Genomic DNA, 16,381 nt, shown 5'->3' with positions numbered 1-16,381 from the left:
TTATAAGCAAAATAATGACGGGTGCGCTAGGTCGTTTAAACAAATGGGCAGAAACCTGCGGACTAGGTATCAACCCCACTAAAACGGAACTTATGCTCTTCACACGAAGAACTAAATACCTCCCTTCAACATGCCCAGTATTATAGGAATGGAGCTAAAACTATCGAAGCGAGCGAAGTATCTAGGAGTTATTCTGGATAAAAAGCTCTCATGGAAAGATAACATTGCAGAAAGAGTAAGGAAAGCAAGCATTGCATTCTACTCCTGCAGGAAAATGTTCGGGAACAAATGGAGTTTTATTAAAATTGGAAGCCTCTCAAAAAATATTTAAGGTGTAACGTCAGGAATCTCCTAACGCCATCAAACTTTCTAGTATTTTTCATTTCCAAGTACAGGCCTTTAAAACGGCGCTGACATACAGCTGTTTTAAACTATTTGCCTCTCTTTCGCTAGTACTCTAAAACGTTCTTTTACAGCCACAGTCTTAGCTGTTTTTTTTTTATAAATTACTAAATATCCTCTTTATATTAAGCTTTGCCTAAACAGGCTTAGAGAAAACGAATGATAATTCTACAAATAAATAATTACTTATTGTCTAACCCAAGCCAAAATAATGTGCACAATGACCAAAAATTCAGAGACAGCAAAATTTATCCGAGAATGAAAATTCTTATTTGGGGTGAATGGACGATGGCTCAAAAACGACTTTTAGAAGCAGGATGAAAAGTTTAAGAGGCAATTCAAGATTATTTGATTATCATTTAAGGGCGAGCCAAAGTTGCCGGGCCAGCTTGAATAAAATATATAGTATTAAATTGTTCAGATTTCCAACGATTGGCCTTGGGATTTATTGAATCCACTTAACTTGAAATGGAAGACCAATTGGAATTATTGGAATTCAAGTGATTCCTCTTCATTGAATTTGTCCTTGATGATCGTTGCTTGAGTTACATTGTTCAATAGTTTCTTGAAGTACAACATTTTACAATTTCGTTTGATTTAGATTCCGCAGCGAAACTCCTGGCGAACTCAAGAATTCCGCCTTATAGTTATTTGCTTTATCGTCGTTGGTCACGTTGGTTAACAGACAACGCTATTATTGACCTTGACCGAATAATTGCCAGAAACAATGAAAGTATTCCTAGTCCTACCGGGTGCATCGAGAATGTAAATTCCATCGTCAACTACATTCATTATCGAATCGCACACTTCTTTTGCTATTCACTTAAAAGCCGTGGTAAAAGTGGTTTGAACTTTTTCGGCCAGTTCATCTTGATCATGGTATCGCTCCCGTTGAAACTCGCGATTGAATGCTTCGTAGATTGAGCGATTTTCTGCTGGTATTCTCAATGTCGAAACAGACTGCCAATGCCGAAAACAGACATGAGCAGGCACATTAAAGCTTCGTTGCTCACTTCGTCGCGTAATTTCAAGATCGATATCAACTGGGTTCAACCAAAGACTATAAAATTTACAAGATGCCTCACGACCATACATTCGTTTTGCAATATGAGGCTAAGTTTTTGATTCAAACGACAATGGCGCTCTCCCTGCTCTCACAAAGTTTATTTATTTATTTATTTATAAAAGAAAATAGCAATGAACTTGAGAACGTAAAGATCTAAATATAGAATGCATTTGCACCCTGCAGTACCGCATGTCATCAATAGGCCACTGTCATCAACAAGTCATCAACGCGCCGACTGCGACTTCTACCTAGGCGACGCTCTGCCGACTGCGACACGCTTTTTTCGTGCTGACTTTTGAACTGGCTTAAGGCTCTCTCGCATTTCGTTCAAAAACCAGTGAGAGAGCGCTCTAAAACGCCCGGGCCATAGTATTGCCGACGACTGCCTTCTAGACAATTGTCGAAACTGTATCGTGGGCAGAGAGTCCTAGTAGAAGTCGCAGTTGGCGCGTTGATGACAGCCGATGACAGTGGCCTATTGATGACATGCGGTACTGCAGGGCATCGTTTGCATTCGGATCTTTAATGCCAAACATCGCCATGTCGCTGCCTTTTTTCACACCTGTGCATTTGTGTCCGTCTAAATGCATTTTATTCGGCACGTTTATTTTGTGTATGACGATTCATTTGCCGATGTGCAGCACGGGTTCACAGTCCAATGATTGATAGCCTATGACAGAAATTATAAAAAAAAAAAAAAAAAAAAAACTCTTATAAAGCTCTTTTTGATAATTTAAGTGTGTTTTTAGCATTTATTGAGGTCCTTAAAAATTTTCAGAGATATTTCCATTTTTTAAGCAACAAAATCATTCGCTAGCAATTTCACAACTGATGCGAGAATACCAAAAATTTTCACCATTTATATATGTATATATAAATTCGTACTCTCTACAGATTCTTTCATTGCATATGGGAATTCTCTGACATGTGCCAAGACTTTATTCTAATTTTACAAAATTTGAAACTTATAGCTCTTCGTAAGCACTATATTGGTGCCAAGATAGATTTTGGGCCCTTGTTCGTTATAAAGATATTCACTAAAGTGTACTACATTCGTATGCGATAGAAACAGAAGTGACATTTGCAAGAAAAATTTGTAATAAAATAAATATTAATGGATTATGTAATGAATTATCTTAAATATATATTTTGTTTGACTTTAAAATATTAAGCTATTGTTTTTAATTCATTTTAATAATTTAAATTTAAATTAATTTAATTTAAATTAAAATTGAACGAAGTTCGTAATATCATTTTGTATTGACTCTTTGCATTCTCTGTGTGAAAGCAAAAGTCAAAGTAAAATACTTTATAAAAATAACGAAAATTGCGTTTACGCGCGTTTGACATCGATTATAGCGAAATTTATTTTAGAAAATGAAAAATTTTTTTTTATCTTGACCAATTTTTTATAAAATTAATTAACCAACTTGAACGGCTGAAAATATTGATATTTTTTTAGCGAAGGATCTGCACAGCAAATTTTTCATCAGAAACGCAAAAAAAAGTTTTTTTTAACTATATAAATATAGCTTTAGCATGACGTTCCCGTTTTTTGGAAAAAAATTTTTTTGAGCAAATCGGAGTACTTAAGAGAACTATTTTTTTGTATACGAAATTTGTGTTTTAAAAATTTATAAAATAAATTATATCCAAAAGTCCTAAGTCATGCCATAGGGAATGTTAAACAGATGCTGTGTAATAAGAAGAGAGAGTTTTCCAGCAGTTTTTGATAAGATATATTTAGATATTTTTAAACCCCGATGTCTTAAAATGACCGTATGATATCGGGATCAAAATTATGTAAAAATAAAATATTTTTCAAAAATGTTTCTTCGTTTACAGCCTCAAAAATAGACGGTGGACGGTGTACTTTACTGAGTGAAAATAAGACATTTGTGTGTAAGACCTTCTAGTACAAAATTACTTAAATTAACGAAATCTATTATGTATAAAGATTTAACATACATATTTACATATGTTCCATGTTTCCAACGTATCTTGGTGATATTTTGTTTTACCATTTTATGTGTTGTTTTGTTTTTATTCGGAAAAAATCCAGAAGAAGGAAGTAATGTAAGTTATTAAATTGGTTTCAATTGTTATATTTATCTATGCAAAATTACTTGTGGCGGATCCCAAGAAAGCACTTGTGGATACCTTGTTTTAATATATACATTAATATATACACATTTGGATAAAAAAATTATTAAGTTAACCTTTTAAATAATGTGTGGCAAGTTACCGAAGATTGACATATTATTTGAATGTAGTCTTCCAAAATAGAATTTTTAATTTTACCTATTGCTGCATACATATGTACGTTCTTTTATATTCATATAGAAAGTATTGCATACATATGGATATACATACATATGTACTTACATACATACATATGTACATATGTATATAATAATAAACTTATAAACATACATACATATGTAGGTACATACAAATAAAATGTAAATACTTCCATTTGTAGACAAAAATGGTCAAAGCTTTTTGAAATATGTATGTATGTATACTATGATTATAATTAATAATAGTTAATAGATACCAACTTTCATATGTATGTACATACATACATATGTACAATGGCACAAAGCTTTTTTGATGCAGATGTAATTATAAAATGTAAAACCTTTTTAAACATGTATGTATACATATATATATATATTTATCTATGTACATATGTACATAAATATATGTATATAATATATACATTAAAATAGTTCTAAAACTGTTTTGAATACCTACCATACATATGTACATAAATATATGTATGTATATATTATATATTCAAAACAGTTTTAGAACTATTTTAAAGCGAGGCAAAGCAATATTTCTTTATTTTTAATCAGTAGTATTAAATTTTAATATAAAAAAAATTTAAAATATATAAACAGTTCGTTATTTTATTTTCTAAATTATTAAAAATTACAAACTATTCTCCAGTGTTATTTTAAAAAGAATACATTTTTACAAATTAAAAAACAATATAATTTAATATCTTTGAGCGGTATATGTATGTATGTATGTATGTACATATGTATATTAAATATTAAAAATTCACTCCTAAAATTAATCTACGTTTCAATGCCTATGAAACATATGTATGTATGTATGTATAGGTTATGCATAAATATGTGCATATCACAATTCATTCTCTGTTCTCCAAAACACAAGAATGCTGAAATATGTATGTAACTTGGTCAATAGCTAAAAATGGTACATGTAAACCGTTGAATTCGTATTGTTATTCAGAGAATTAATAAGTTAAATTAATTTTTAATTTACTCTGATTAAAGTTTGCTCCTTAAGTTTTACACCGCAAGCTGTAGTGCCAAAAATGCTCTTCCTACGGATACCTACGAGATGGTCATCCTGCTAAGGGCAATTGTGCTGGCCATGCTGGACTCGTCCGACAGACTTGGTCTCTTCTATGTCAACAAGGTGTGCATTGTTCTACTCAACATATGGAACGGCATGTACCAGAACACCATCTATGACATTGTGGCAAGTGCTCGAAGATCTGCGGCTGTGTACGATGCTGGGTAGCCTAACCACTTCCTGGGTAAAGTGGCCTGGTCCATTATTCTATTTGTGTTTTGAAACTACACTCCAGCGGAACTACTAGCTTCATAACGGTGCACACCGACAATGATTACTGTGGTATCGGCATTCCGGTGACTTACAGTTTCGAATATATCGGCGCCCCGCATACCCTGCATACCAAGACCAGACAACGGCTGGTATGTACGATACTTCCATGCTGATTTCGTGCATCTTTTCTGGAGTGATGATCTCGTATCTGGAGAGACTGGTTCGTAGCAGTTCTCTTGCTTGACTAACCCTTTTTCTCATATGACTTCGTATAGTAAAGTATTTACTGTGCTACCCAAATGATAGAGTTCCAAAAAAGGGAACAGTTCAATTTGTCTTTTTTTCATTTTTCGACATTATACTAATACTTTATTATTTATATTGGTTTCGTTTTGAGAAGTAGTTCAAGGGCTGGGGTGAAGCTCAATTACGCCAGGAACTCTTTACCTCTCTTTAGGATGAAAATAGTGAACTGGAGTAAGATGAAGGGTGGCAGTCACCAGTTTAACTAAATAGCAAGAATTCTGATTTTGAGGAAACAAAACGGACCAAAGACAACGCGTATTGCCTGTCTTACGGCTCTCGCCGTGATGGGCCAAGGGTGCAAAACTCGCTACTCGCTAAAGCGTGGACCCCCCTGGGGTGTGACCGTTACGCCTCCGCTAGAAGGGATCACTTTCGGCACTCGCCGAAAGAACCGCTGCTACGGGTCGACTATTCCGCCGCCAGTACTCGGTGTCGGTCAAAGTTGATACAGCCGTCTTCTGACGGCACTCGTTGCGATCTACCGTCTGGCTAGGTTCATCATATTTTTTTTCCGAGATATATTTACTTATATTTCATACATTTTTTTCAAAGTAGACTTAAATTTTAACCAACAACATCTAGCCTACCCTAGTGGTGACACCGCATCCAGGTTCGCAAAGATTTTAAATGCACGTGGCCCCTCCGTTGACCGGCTTTATCTCGCTTGCCACTTGTTGTGGTTCCTCGTCTCACTCCCACCCGTCTCGCGATTGTACACATACCACTCCACCGCTGGTTCTGCGCCAGCCACACCCTCTCCCTCTTTTGCTCCGTCTACTCCTTTCCTTCGTGTTTCGCTGCCGCTAAATCTTCTTCGGACTGCGCTAACTATGTCACACGACCGCTGTACAGGGCTTTGGGCGTGTCGATTTGGTTCTTTGGGTTTCCTTAGGCCCGATTTTGGCGCAGGTGTTACACGACCTCCTTCGTCTTCTTCCACCTGCGATCCTCGCTGCAATAGCTGCGGAAGCAGTCGTGGCCACTAATCGCCTTGGTGAGGTAAAAATTAATCTGGCCGTACGACCTCTCCACCCACCGCGAAATGTGTGGTATGAGCGTGTACGTCCAGCGGCCCTTTGATTAGTTCCATCTAGCCTGCCAGCTCTCCATGCCACCTCGGCCTGCGCGGCTGAAAATACATTCTTCCTTTCCCATAGCAGATCGGTGAGTGAAACATGATCGCCCGGTGCTACCGTATCGTGGTTTCTCAGCGGCCTGGATGGCTCATTGTTGAAATCGATTATTTCACAGCTCTTATGACAGCTCAAGTATTCACGAGTGTTTTCCAATGTAATTCATTAAATATTGTTAAAGGGTAAGTGACTTATTTGTATTCAGTTAATAAATTCATTTCCAGAATTGCTTTTGAACCTGGACACTTTTTTAACATAGACGGTGTGAACGGAAGGAGATTGTATATCCAGTATTTGTTTTCTTCTTAATTGGTGTGTATATTTGTGAAAAATATCGTCAATTTGATTCTAATATCCATATGTATATACATATGTATTTTAATAATAGATTGCCGAGGCAACAGCCGGAAGGAAAGACCTGTAACATACGTTTAGGGGAAATGCAAGAAGTTATGCTAAGAAAAATTGTGGTAATCATTGAACAAATTATAAAGTTTTTTAAATCCCTTCCAAAATTCCCTTCTGATTCAGGGGGGAATTCGTGCCGAAATTCACGACAAATTCCTAGCAGGATTCCTTTATGATTCCCTGAAAATTCCTCGGGTAGTCTGAATTCAGGTTTGCTAACGCCTACTGTATGGAAATTCCTGGATGGCTTGTATGAAAGCTCCTTAATGATTCAGGATGGAGTCCGGTCCATTCCAACCTCATTCGGACCTGAATCCTAAAGGAATGGTACAAAAGGTAAAGTAGGTGCCCTATTTTTAGCAGGTATTTCCAGCGTTCTTCCCCAGGCTGCCGAGATAAACGCGTTTATAATATGTAGGATGACCACCAGACAGTAGGACTTAGATCCTCCTTTCCACCGGGATCCTGTGGTAGCCTCCTCTGCGATCTTAACGATCCTTGTGATAGCGTCCAGCGTCGACTTCCCCTTGTCTCTGTATGTGCGCGTTGGTGTGTGGCGACCCTTCAGTACCAATCCTTTACGATTCAGATTTATAATTAAAATACATATGTATGCTAGAATCAAATGGACAATATTTTCCATAAATATACACACCAATTAAGGAGAAAACAAATACTGGATATATAATGGCCTTCCGTTCACACCGTCTAGGTTAAAAAAGAGTACAGGTTCAAAAGCAATTCTGGAAATGATTTTATTAACTGAATACAAATAAGTCACTTACCCTTTAACAATACTTCAGCTGACATTAGAGCTACGAAAAAATTGATGTTTCTTTTTTTTCGTTAAATAATATTTTTCATCATCTAAATCTAATTTCGGAACCGCTGCTCCGAATCCCTCCGAAAACAACAATTAATTGTTTGGCAGTATTCGAACACAGGTAGAATTATTATTGCTTACTTTGTTTCTCTTACCGAAACCCATGAGATTTGTTTTTGTTTTTAGAACATGACACCAGAAATCGGACAGGAAGGGAATTTTGGTATTGACGGGTAGTTAGCGATGGGTATTTCGTATATTAATATACTAATTTAATTTCTAATACTTACACTTATATTTTATCATTTTTTTACTCCTATTAATTATTATTTACATTGTTTACATTTCTTTTTATGAAATCTTTAACGCATGTTTCTGTTTGAGCTTCGGGTTCCTTACAGTTTTAACCAATAATTTCTGACAAACGTTTCATTTATTAAAGTTTCCAATTCTTAGTTTAATATCATGCACTGAATTTAAACTAATACAATAAGGTTACATATTAAATCAATTGATATCTTTAAATTTATATTTCTTTGATGAACATTTTCTTACCTTTTTATTTATAAAAAGGTTTTCTCTCATTAATGATACGCTTGTTGGTTTCAAAATTCAAAATTGATCCGAGTAAATGGCTGAAACCATACGTAATTAATGCTTTCTCGCAACCTTCTATGCACTTAAGCGCGTTTGTACTGTGAATATTATCTGACATAGCTCGAATTGTTAATTTTGTTTCCAGCCGAAGCTTGTAAGTCATAAAAAAGGGTTGGCTTTGTTGGTTACTTAAATATGGTCCAGAACTGACAGTAGTACCTCTTTATCTTGCCCGTTTCGATTCAGACAGCCTAGAAACTGAGATTAAGGGGGTAGACCATCCTGACATTTTTTAAAAATCTAATTTTTTTTTTACCTAATCTTGATGCCGATATTCTTACGGTCATTTTAAGGCATCGGGCTTAAAAATATCTCATTACTTCTGGATTCTACAGCCATTAGAAGTGAGCGTTGCTGGTATACCTTAGAGTACTTTCTTTATCTTCTTTTGTGTTTTTCTCAAAACTACGTTTTTTAAAACGGTGTACATGATTTCTCAAAAACCGCTATACCGATTCTCTTATAATTTTTTACACATTTTCTCTATAACGCCCTTTATGGCATGACTTAGGATTTTTTCGATATCATTTTTTGTTTTAAAGTTATAAATTTTTAAAACAAAAATTTAAATAAAAAATTCCGTCAAAAAATGTTTTTTTTTTCAAAGTGCTCCCATTTGCTCAAAAAATTATTTTGCCAAAAACGGCTACGTCATGCTATAGCCATTTCCCTATAGTTTATAAAAAAAATTTTGTTTTTGAATTTCGGATAACAAATGTGGTGTGCATCATGTACACCATCCGACCACTCCCTAAAAAAAATTCCTTTTTTGACTGGCTATATCTCCGCCGTTCGTAAATATTTTTTTTCTTTCAATAAGTATTTTTTAGTTTAGCATATGTACTTTGATATACTAATAAATAAAAAGTTGTATTCTTAACAACTTCGTCAAAATTAATTTTTGAAAAACCCTCAAATTTTCTTGCGTTTAGGGTGATCTACCCCCTTAAGTGTTCTTTCATAAATGATTTAAAACTGCCAATTCTTTTTACCATTGTGTAAGCGGAGTTCCATTATGTTTTAACATCGACTATCGGCTAGGGAAGGTCGGTTGTACGAATTGCAAGCGTAAAATACAGATCTAAAGAAGTTATGATACAAATTGTTTAAATACTACCTGTACCTCGCAACATTTTTATAACACACAGTTCCTGTGCCTCTTTGTTACAAATTTTTCACTGCCAACTGCATAGAGTGAACGGCAAATCTGATTGACGATATTGAGAAGATTTTTAGGACTTTTAAGAACTCGTAGTTTTTCTTTATTTAGGTATTTAATTTCTGCGTTTGAAACGTTCCTTCCATTTTCAGAGGAAATCAATCTAAAATGCGTTAAATTTCCATGCTTAAATTAAGACTAGTTTTTGGTGTATCTTAATTACTTTGAAAGTGCTTAACTACAATGCACTTTGGGTACTTTGCCCATTTCAAAATGACCCGACGAAAGCTTGTTTTTTCAAAACGATACTTGCCAGCACGCTGTTCAGCTGTATAAAGAACCTTCGATCTCTCTGCGCGTATTCCAATTTCCAAAAACCAGAGGGTCGAGAAAACTTATATCTTCATTTCCAGTGATGCTGCATACCATTTTTGCGTGCTTGTGAAAAAGAGGATCTGTCACCTCAATGTTTGCAGGAATCTTCCATTGGTCATAATTGACTTCATATCGAGTTGAAACGTTGAAATGGAAACGTTATGAGACTTAGAGCAAATGCGACACATTGTCGGCTTGCTTTTCTTAACTGTATGACATGGATTTTAGACAATGCACAACCGATTATGTTTGGTTAAATTAAAACTTTGAATAACAGACAGAGCCATGAAAGCTTTACAACTGCCTGAACTTTGATTCGCCGCTGAGCAATATTGATATCGATTTTAACTCAGTTCTGCGATTTGTTTGGGCATGTGAAGGACGATTTTAAATATCCCTTATTGGAAACTTGGTCATGCTTTCCTTTACTTTTTGTTGACTCCTCAGCAGAAAATGTTGGTATCGCCAATTCGACTGAATAGCTTAATCGGACCTTATCGGTAACTTGTCATAATCTACCTGTTCCTCGAAGCGGGACTTTGTAGTGTGATCTGCATAGGACATTACTATGTAAATAAAAATTGAATTATTTATTTCCTCATTTACTCATTGGGTGGAGTATAACGATACGTAAGGAGTCGATATTTCATCAATAAGAGACCTCTAGTCTGATGCAGAAGGTTTTGATACGTGAGGAAAATTTAACCGCTCAAGATCGTCTCGAAAAAGATCTAAAACTGTCGTACACATTTTTTTAACTATTTGATGCTTTTGCATAATTTAAGTCTGCTTGCTCAAGAACACAAACACCAAAAAAAATTTTTTTTTGGGAAGACAAAAAAGGAAAACTTGGAAGTCATTTGTGCTGCTGCAACGACGGTTTTTGTTGTTAAAATTTGTTGTCTGGGCCAGTCAGTTAGTTTTCGTGTTCATGTTTTTGTGTTCTCAAGCTTGCAAAAAGCTGTTTGAATGACTTGCAGGTTTTAAAAACAAAATATTTGTATTTTTTTTTATAAATGTGAGCTGAGGCCTCCGCCGGCTGGCTGTGTAATATTGCAAATCATAACGAAGTGAGTCGGCCGGGCTCTGGGAGCCAAGGCGTGCCCATGTATGGTCTACAGAATGCACACATAAAGATTTAATTTTTTGCACTGAAAAAGTGATGTATTAGGCTTAACTTTTCAAAAACTTTCCTTTTTTATCCAATTGCCCAATCCAACCGTTTTGTCGGATTTCACCAACTAAGCTTTTTCGCCAACGATAAAAAAATGCACAAGTGCCGAGACGACGAAAACTGCACTATAATTTGTTTTCTTTTTCGGACGTGAACATTGGGAAATTTATAGACTTCCTTATTTGGGGACCAATAAAAATCTGCGAGAGTTTTGTTTGAAAAAATTATATCAACAAGAAAGTTAGTGTACCCCTTCAGATTGCAATTCAATCATAAATAATTGATGCAATATAAGTTTATTGCATTTGTGTTAAAAAAATCAAAGTAATGCCTACTTTCATCTTAAATAAATGTATTACAATTTACAGTTTACAGTGTTACATTTACAGTTTTTCATTTTCCTCTGCATATAACGATGACCCGTTCCGACTTATATACTATTGATCAAGAATATATATACTGTTTTGGGTCGGAAATGTGTCCTTCACTGTGTTGGAATCTTTTGACCAAAATTATATTACCCTGCAAGGGCATAAAATAGTGACAAATCGAAAATTGAGTTCTTTCACCAAGTTTTTTTATTCAAATCTACACTTGCAGTTGAACTAAAAACAACAGGAAAAGTAAATTTCTTATTCACTCAGGTTTAATAAAATAACTTTGAAAACTAAAGATATTTTTATGTGTAACTGTAACATAAGAGTGTATATATTCCACTTATATATAAGTCGGAACGGGCCGATTCGGACGACTATATCATATAACTGCATAGGAAATATCATTAAATGTTAAGCAAAATGCCAAACTGTAAATGGTAAGTGTAACTGTACATTAAAGAAGTATAAAGTTTTTAGCAAAGTAGTACCTTTATTTGTATTAAAATCAAAGCTGACTTGACCGCGAGTCTGGAGAGTTCTCAATTCATTTACTTGGATATAGGTCGCTGCTAAACACTTTGAACCAATGGGACTGACGCACCCCTAAATAGTATACGCCACCATACGTATTTAACTTTACCTTTGGCCTCTAGCATTCTTAAAGAATGTAAGCCAAAAATCAAGTGGTTCAAAAACAACAAAAATAACTGTGCCCGATTCTCTGGGTTTGCTTTTGCCTCGCATCCACGATAATTCCCAACGGGTTATTGTTAAAATGGGTTAGGCATCAAGAGAATTAGTGAAAGTTAGCAAGTGGTCTGATTAGTTGAGTAGCGCCAACGAAACGATCGTAACTAAAGCTGCTACTTGTCTTTTGACAATTTGTTTTTGTTGATTTTAGCAAAAACGTACCTTTGTTTTTATTTAAATCAAAACCGACTTGAACTCGATTCTAGAGAGCTCTCAAATATTCATTTATATAAAAAAAAAAACAAATATATATAATATACTAGCTGTACCCTGCCACTTTTCTCTGTGGCATATTATGGTTAAGAGGGTACTTCTGAATACATCAAGGTTCTGGCAAAATCATCTTCCTGGCATAAGGTGAAGAAGGCAGTCAGAGTTGTCGCTGGCCAATTCAGGACTCTTTCTAGCACATTTTTTTCTGTGAAATAGACACGTTGACCATTCTCCAAATGGACTGCCACGTTTCTCTGTGGCATATTGTGGTTGAACGCATAAGAAATAAGTCAAACAAAAAATAATCATTTTCAAATTAATTTAATTCTGTAATACTTGTTGGTATGCAATATTCTTTGTTTCTCCATTCTCCGCGTAAATATAAAGACTTTTTGGTTTTCCGACTCGTGAACACGCAACATATAATTGTCCGTGTGAAAAACAATCTTCATCCAAATCCAGACCACACAACTCCAGAGATTGACCTTGAGCTTTATTTATGGTCATTGCAAACGCCAAACGAATGGGAAACTGCAATCTCTTGAACTGGAACGGTGTATCTGTCGGGATCATAGGAATCCTAGGAATGAGGACATCTTCACCTTTGAAAGGACCAGTTATGATCGTTGCTTCTACTATGTTATTCATCAATTTCTTGACTGCGAGTCGCGTACCGTTGCAGAGTTTCAGCTGTTTTATATTCCGGAGCATGATAATCGGCACACCTATTTTTAATTTCAATATGTGTGGTGGCATTCCAGGCAGATCAAGTGAGTTTAGAAATTCGGTAGGGTAATTAACTGCTTCATCTGCCTCCACAACGGTATCTATCGACTTATATGTAATTTCGTCAGTTTCTATGCTTTTTTGGATTACATGATTGAGCTGGTAGACATCTTTGTTCTTGGCAGCGAGAATCGCTCGTCCACTGAGCCAATCGTGATTCCTATAATTTATTCGGATATTGGGGAACACTTTTTGGATAAGTTCTTCCTTCGATGTAACTAAATTACAGAAATTCCCGGGCAATACTATTTTTCTCGACGTCTCATTGACTGGCAGCTTTCCGTTCCCAATGTCCAGTAGCTGTCGTGAGAATACGTCGGCTGAGTCATCGTTCTGTAACTGGACACGCATATTCGTCTTCAACTGTAATGTACGTACATGTTTCCACAATATAGAATATTTCAGGCAAGCATTTATCTCGTCAGCTGGTGTCGATCGGGAAATCACAGGCAACGTTTGTCTGAAATCCCCTCCGAGCAATATTAACGCGTTCCCATGCATTGCTCTCAGCCGCTCAGTCTCTCGGAAGGAGGCCCGTTCTTCGTCAGTCATATTCGTAATCTTACGTCTTTTTGCTTCTGTATTGCGAATACAACGACCCAATCTCGACTTTTTTGGTGGCATGACTTCGTTTCTTACTGAACCTGAACAAAAAATAAAATTTGTATCTCCAATTTCTTCTTTCAATATGTTTTTAATGTTTGACAGGAAATGCTTTGATTCAGCTGGCTGCCTGTAGATGGCGCAGCAGTAGGGGCACTTGGAAACGCTAAAAAATAGATATATTCGCAACCGCAGATAAGCTATCAACATCAAAAGTAGTCAATAACCGAGCTGGGACCTCAACGCATGTTGTGTAAAAATTTGGGCTTAAACAGTTCAGAACTTTTGGAGTCTATGAAGGATGTAGACACGAACAGAGCATTTTTATATATATAGATAATTTATTAAGTAAAACATATAAAAAGTCGTTTATGTCTGTGGCCATAGTCACAGACAAACTGATTAAAATTTTTTTTTGATTTTAAATATTCTGAATCGTCACCACGTTTAAACATTCAACTTTTGTTGACTTAAAAAAAATTATAAATGAATAAGCAATAAATATAAAAAAATAATATTTTGTAATTGCCGGGAGAAACCAAAAATCAAGGAAAATAATCAAACATGACCGTTCGATCAAACAGAGTGGAGCAGAGCGTAAAGCTGATAAACAGAGCGGAGCAGAGCGTAAATCTCATAAGCAGAACTTTCAACGTGTGCGCTTTCAAACAATAGATACTTTTTTTCTGCAAGTGGATAGACGTGCTTATCAGCTCAGCCCTCATCTCGACTTTCAGCTGCTGGTGTGAGGCTGGCTAGCACGGAAGGTATATAATGGGTGAAAGCAATACGAATATATGGAAACATTAACTGGAGCTATTATACGTGGTTTGAGCGAGATCAACATAATTATTCATCTTTTTACGAATGACCATATATTAGAAATTACTGGAATTTTTTAAATGCTTTTGCAAATCAACCTCTTTTTAATCATCATTTAAAAAATAAATTTTAATGTAATGAAAGAAACACGTTTTAAAAATAATGTACTGTATTGTATTTGTCAATTCAATTAATTTTCTTTTAAATATTTTTGTTTCAGTTAAAGATCGACCAACAAAATTAAAATGAATGAATTGAAATGAATGAAACTATAGTTATTAAAAAGTATACAAACTTTCGAAAAGATAATATTATGTTCATATTAATAGGTTTCTACTCTCTAGATATTTTCCGATTTTTTCTTAGAGGAATTCTACGTCGTTTGAAAAGCAAAACGTAAAATAATTGCGGGGATATTTTTTTTGTCGTTGGACTTTGTGTTAAGAAAATATCCCGAAAGGGAAATACCTCAGCACCGAATCCTACGTTTAACGGAGCAGCGTTCGATTCAGGTACCTGAATGCCGCGTTTCCCACTTTGCTGAACTGGGGACCATTTGTTTCCATGACAGCTTCGCATATATGTAGAATTACTCCCACATACTGTGCTTGTAGCGATAGTCCTAGTTCTATACCTTCTATCTGAGGTTTATTGAAATTGGCGATCTTTGTTGTCATCAGTCCGCTGATGACGTCGGAGAAAGGTCCTGAAGTCAGTAAGACTACGTCGTCTGCATATGCTACCCCTTTTACACCTTACACCTTCACTGTTAAACGCTTTTAATATGTCATCCATGTTTATCAGCCAAAGCAGCGAAGACAGAACTCCCCCTGGGGTGTGCCTCTCTTCACAAATCTTGTGTGATGAGCGCCACTCCATCTGCTCGTAACCATTACGCCGATCCAGGTTCTGGTGCCTTCTTCAACTCCTACCTTGTTGAGGGAGCTCAGCTCAGTCTGCGTTTACGTTATTGAGAGCCCCCTCTATGCCTAAGAAGGTGGCCAGAGTGTAATTCTTGAAGAGCAATGCCTTTTCTATGTATCGTACCACTTCATGAAGTGCTGTCTCTGTGGATCTGCCTTTCCTGGAGGCATGCTGTGCGTCGGAAAGGATTTTCTCAGTTTTACTTCTGATGGGAATATCCAGTATCCGTTCCAATGTTTTCATGAGGAATGTGGTCAGGCTAATCGGCTTGGCGTGGAAATGTCCTCTTTTTCCTGGTTTAGGCATGAAAACTACTCTTCTTCCACGGAAGTGGTATGTGTGCTATTTTTACACATGCTTGGAAGATGCCTCGTAGCCACCTACCCATGCATGTTTATGTGTTTTGTAGCGTTGTTGGTATAATTCCGTCCGGACCCGGACTTTTGTACTTGTAATTCATTCTAGCGATTCGCAGTAGCTGCTCAAAGATTGTTTTTGGCTGCGTAAATCGCTCTTTGTATTCTTCAGGTATCTCCTTGTACGGTCGCCAATCCTTGCCTTCGTAGCTTGTATTGAAGGCCATCCTAACCTCTTTCCTGAGTACCCTTTATTCTTTGTTCCACCACTATGGGTATGTCTTCTTTGATTACATGAGTCTGCATGACTCCTTGTACGCGTTGTTGAGAATATCACTGAAGTCCTCGACATCCTTGTCGATTCCTTCTGGGGTAGACCGAACCTTGGTCCTTCTGTTTCTCACCTTAGATTGAACATTTTTCCCGCATTTGTCCCAGTCAGTG

At 36.2% G+C, this 16,381-nt stretch overlaps 2 protein-coding genes and 1 long non-coding RNA gene across 5 annotated transcripts in view; 2 read left to right on the top strand and 1 right to left on the bottom strand.

Moving 5' to 3' along the window:
- The first annotated feature begins 3,306 nt into the window (after positions 1–3,306).
- LOC110182854 (protein gustavus) overlaps positions 3,307–16,381 on the top strand; it is a 48,568-nt gene continuing 35,493 nt past the window's right edge. The window contains exons 1-2 of one of the 2 annotated variants that reach the window (XM_086830181.1): positions 3,431–3,544; positions 4,777–5,291. Coding sequence is in view for 1 of the 2 variants with exons in the window: in XM_086830180.1 (XP_086686306.1) it covers positions 3,543–3,544 (2 nt within the window). In the remaining variant the exon portion in view is untranslated. Of the gene's footprint in view, positions 3,545–4,776; positions 5,292–16,381 lie in introns of both variants that reach the window. The other variant, XM_086830180.1, reaches the window with a different exon arrangement.
- LOC147644095 (uncharacterized) lies at positions 5,299–12,922 on the top strand. 2 transcript variants are annotated; one of them, XR_015271055.1, is made up of 3 exons: positions 5,321–6,822; positions 6,899–6,980; positions 7,042–12,922. It is a non-coding gene; the product is annotated as an uncharacterized LOC147644095 (long non-coding RNA). The 2 variants fall into 2 exon arrangements; XR_015271056.1 differs by lacking the exon at positions 7,042–12,922 and having other exon boundaries at positions 5,299–6,822; positions 6,899–7,025.
- Positions 7,014–14,045, bottom strand: LOC147644094 (uncharacterized). Its single transcript, XM_086830179.1, has 2 exons — positions 13,611–14,045; positions 7,014–13,532 (listed from the first exon to the last, which is right to left on the bottom strand). Exons 1-2 carry the CDS (start codon positions 14,043–14,045, stop codon positions 12,768–12,770), a joined length of 1,200 nt encoding a protein of 399 aa, XP_086686305.1. The 3' UTR covers positions 7,014–12,767.

This window comes from Drosophila serrata, unplaced genomic scaffold (assembly GCF_035046125.1).
Source record: "Drosophila serrata isolate PLE 108 unplaced genomic scaffold, ASM3504612v1 contig_229, whole genome shotgun sequence".
In the NCBI taxonomy this organism is placed as follows: Eukaryota; Metazoa; Arthropoda; class Insecta; order Diptera; family Drosophilidae; genus Drosophila; species Drosophila serrata.
Note: the sequence above shows the minus strand (reverse complement) of the source record. Positions and strands in the feature narration are given on the sequence as shown.

What these genes read in the sequence shown, in the direction of transcription:
- LOC147644094 (XM_086830179.1), bottom strand. Translation starts at nt 14,045, where the DNA reads ATGTTGATAGCTTATCTGCGGTTGCGAATATATCTATTTTTTAGCGTT. An exon ending in ATTCTATATTGTGGAAACAT is followed by an intron (nt 13,533 to 13,610) that starts GTACGTACATTA and finishes TTCTCACGACAG; the next exon opens with CTACTGGACATTGGGAACGG.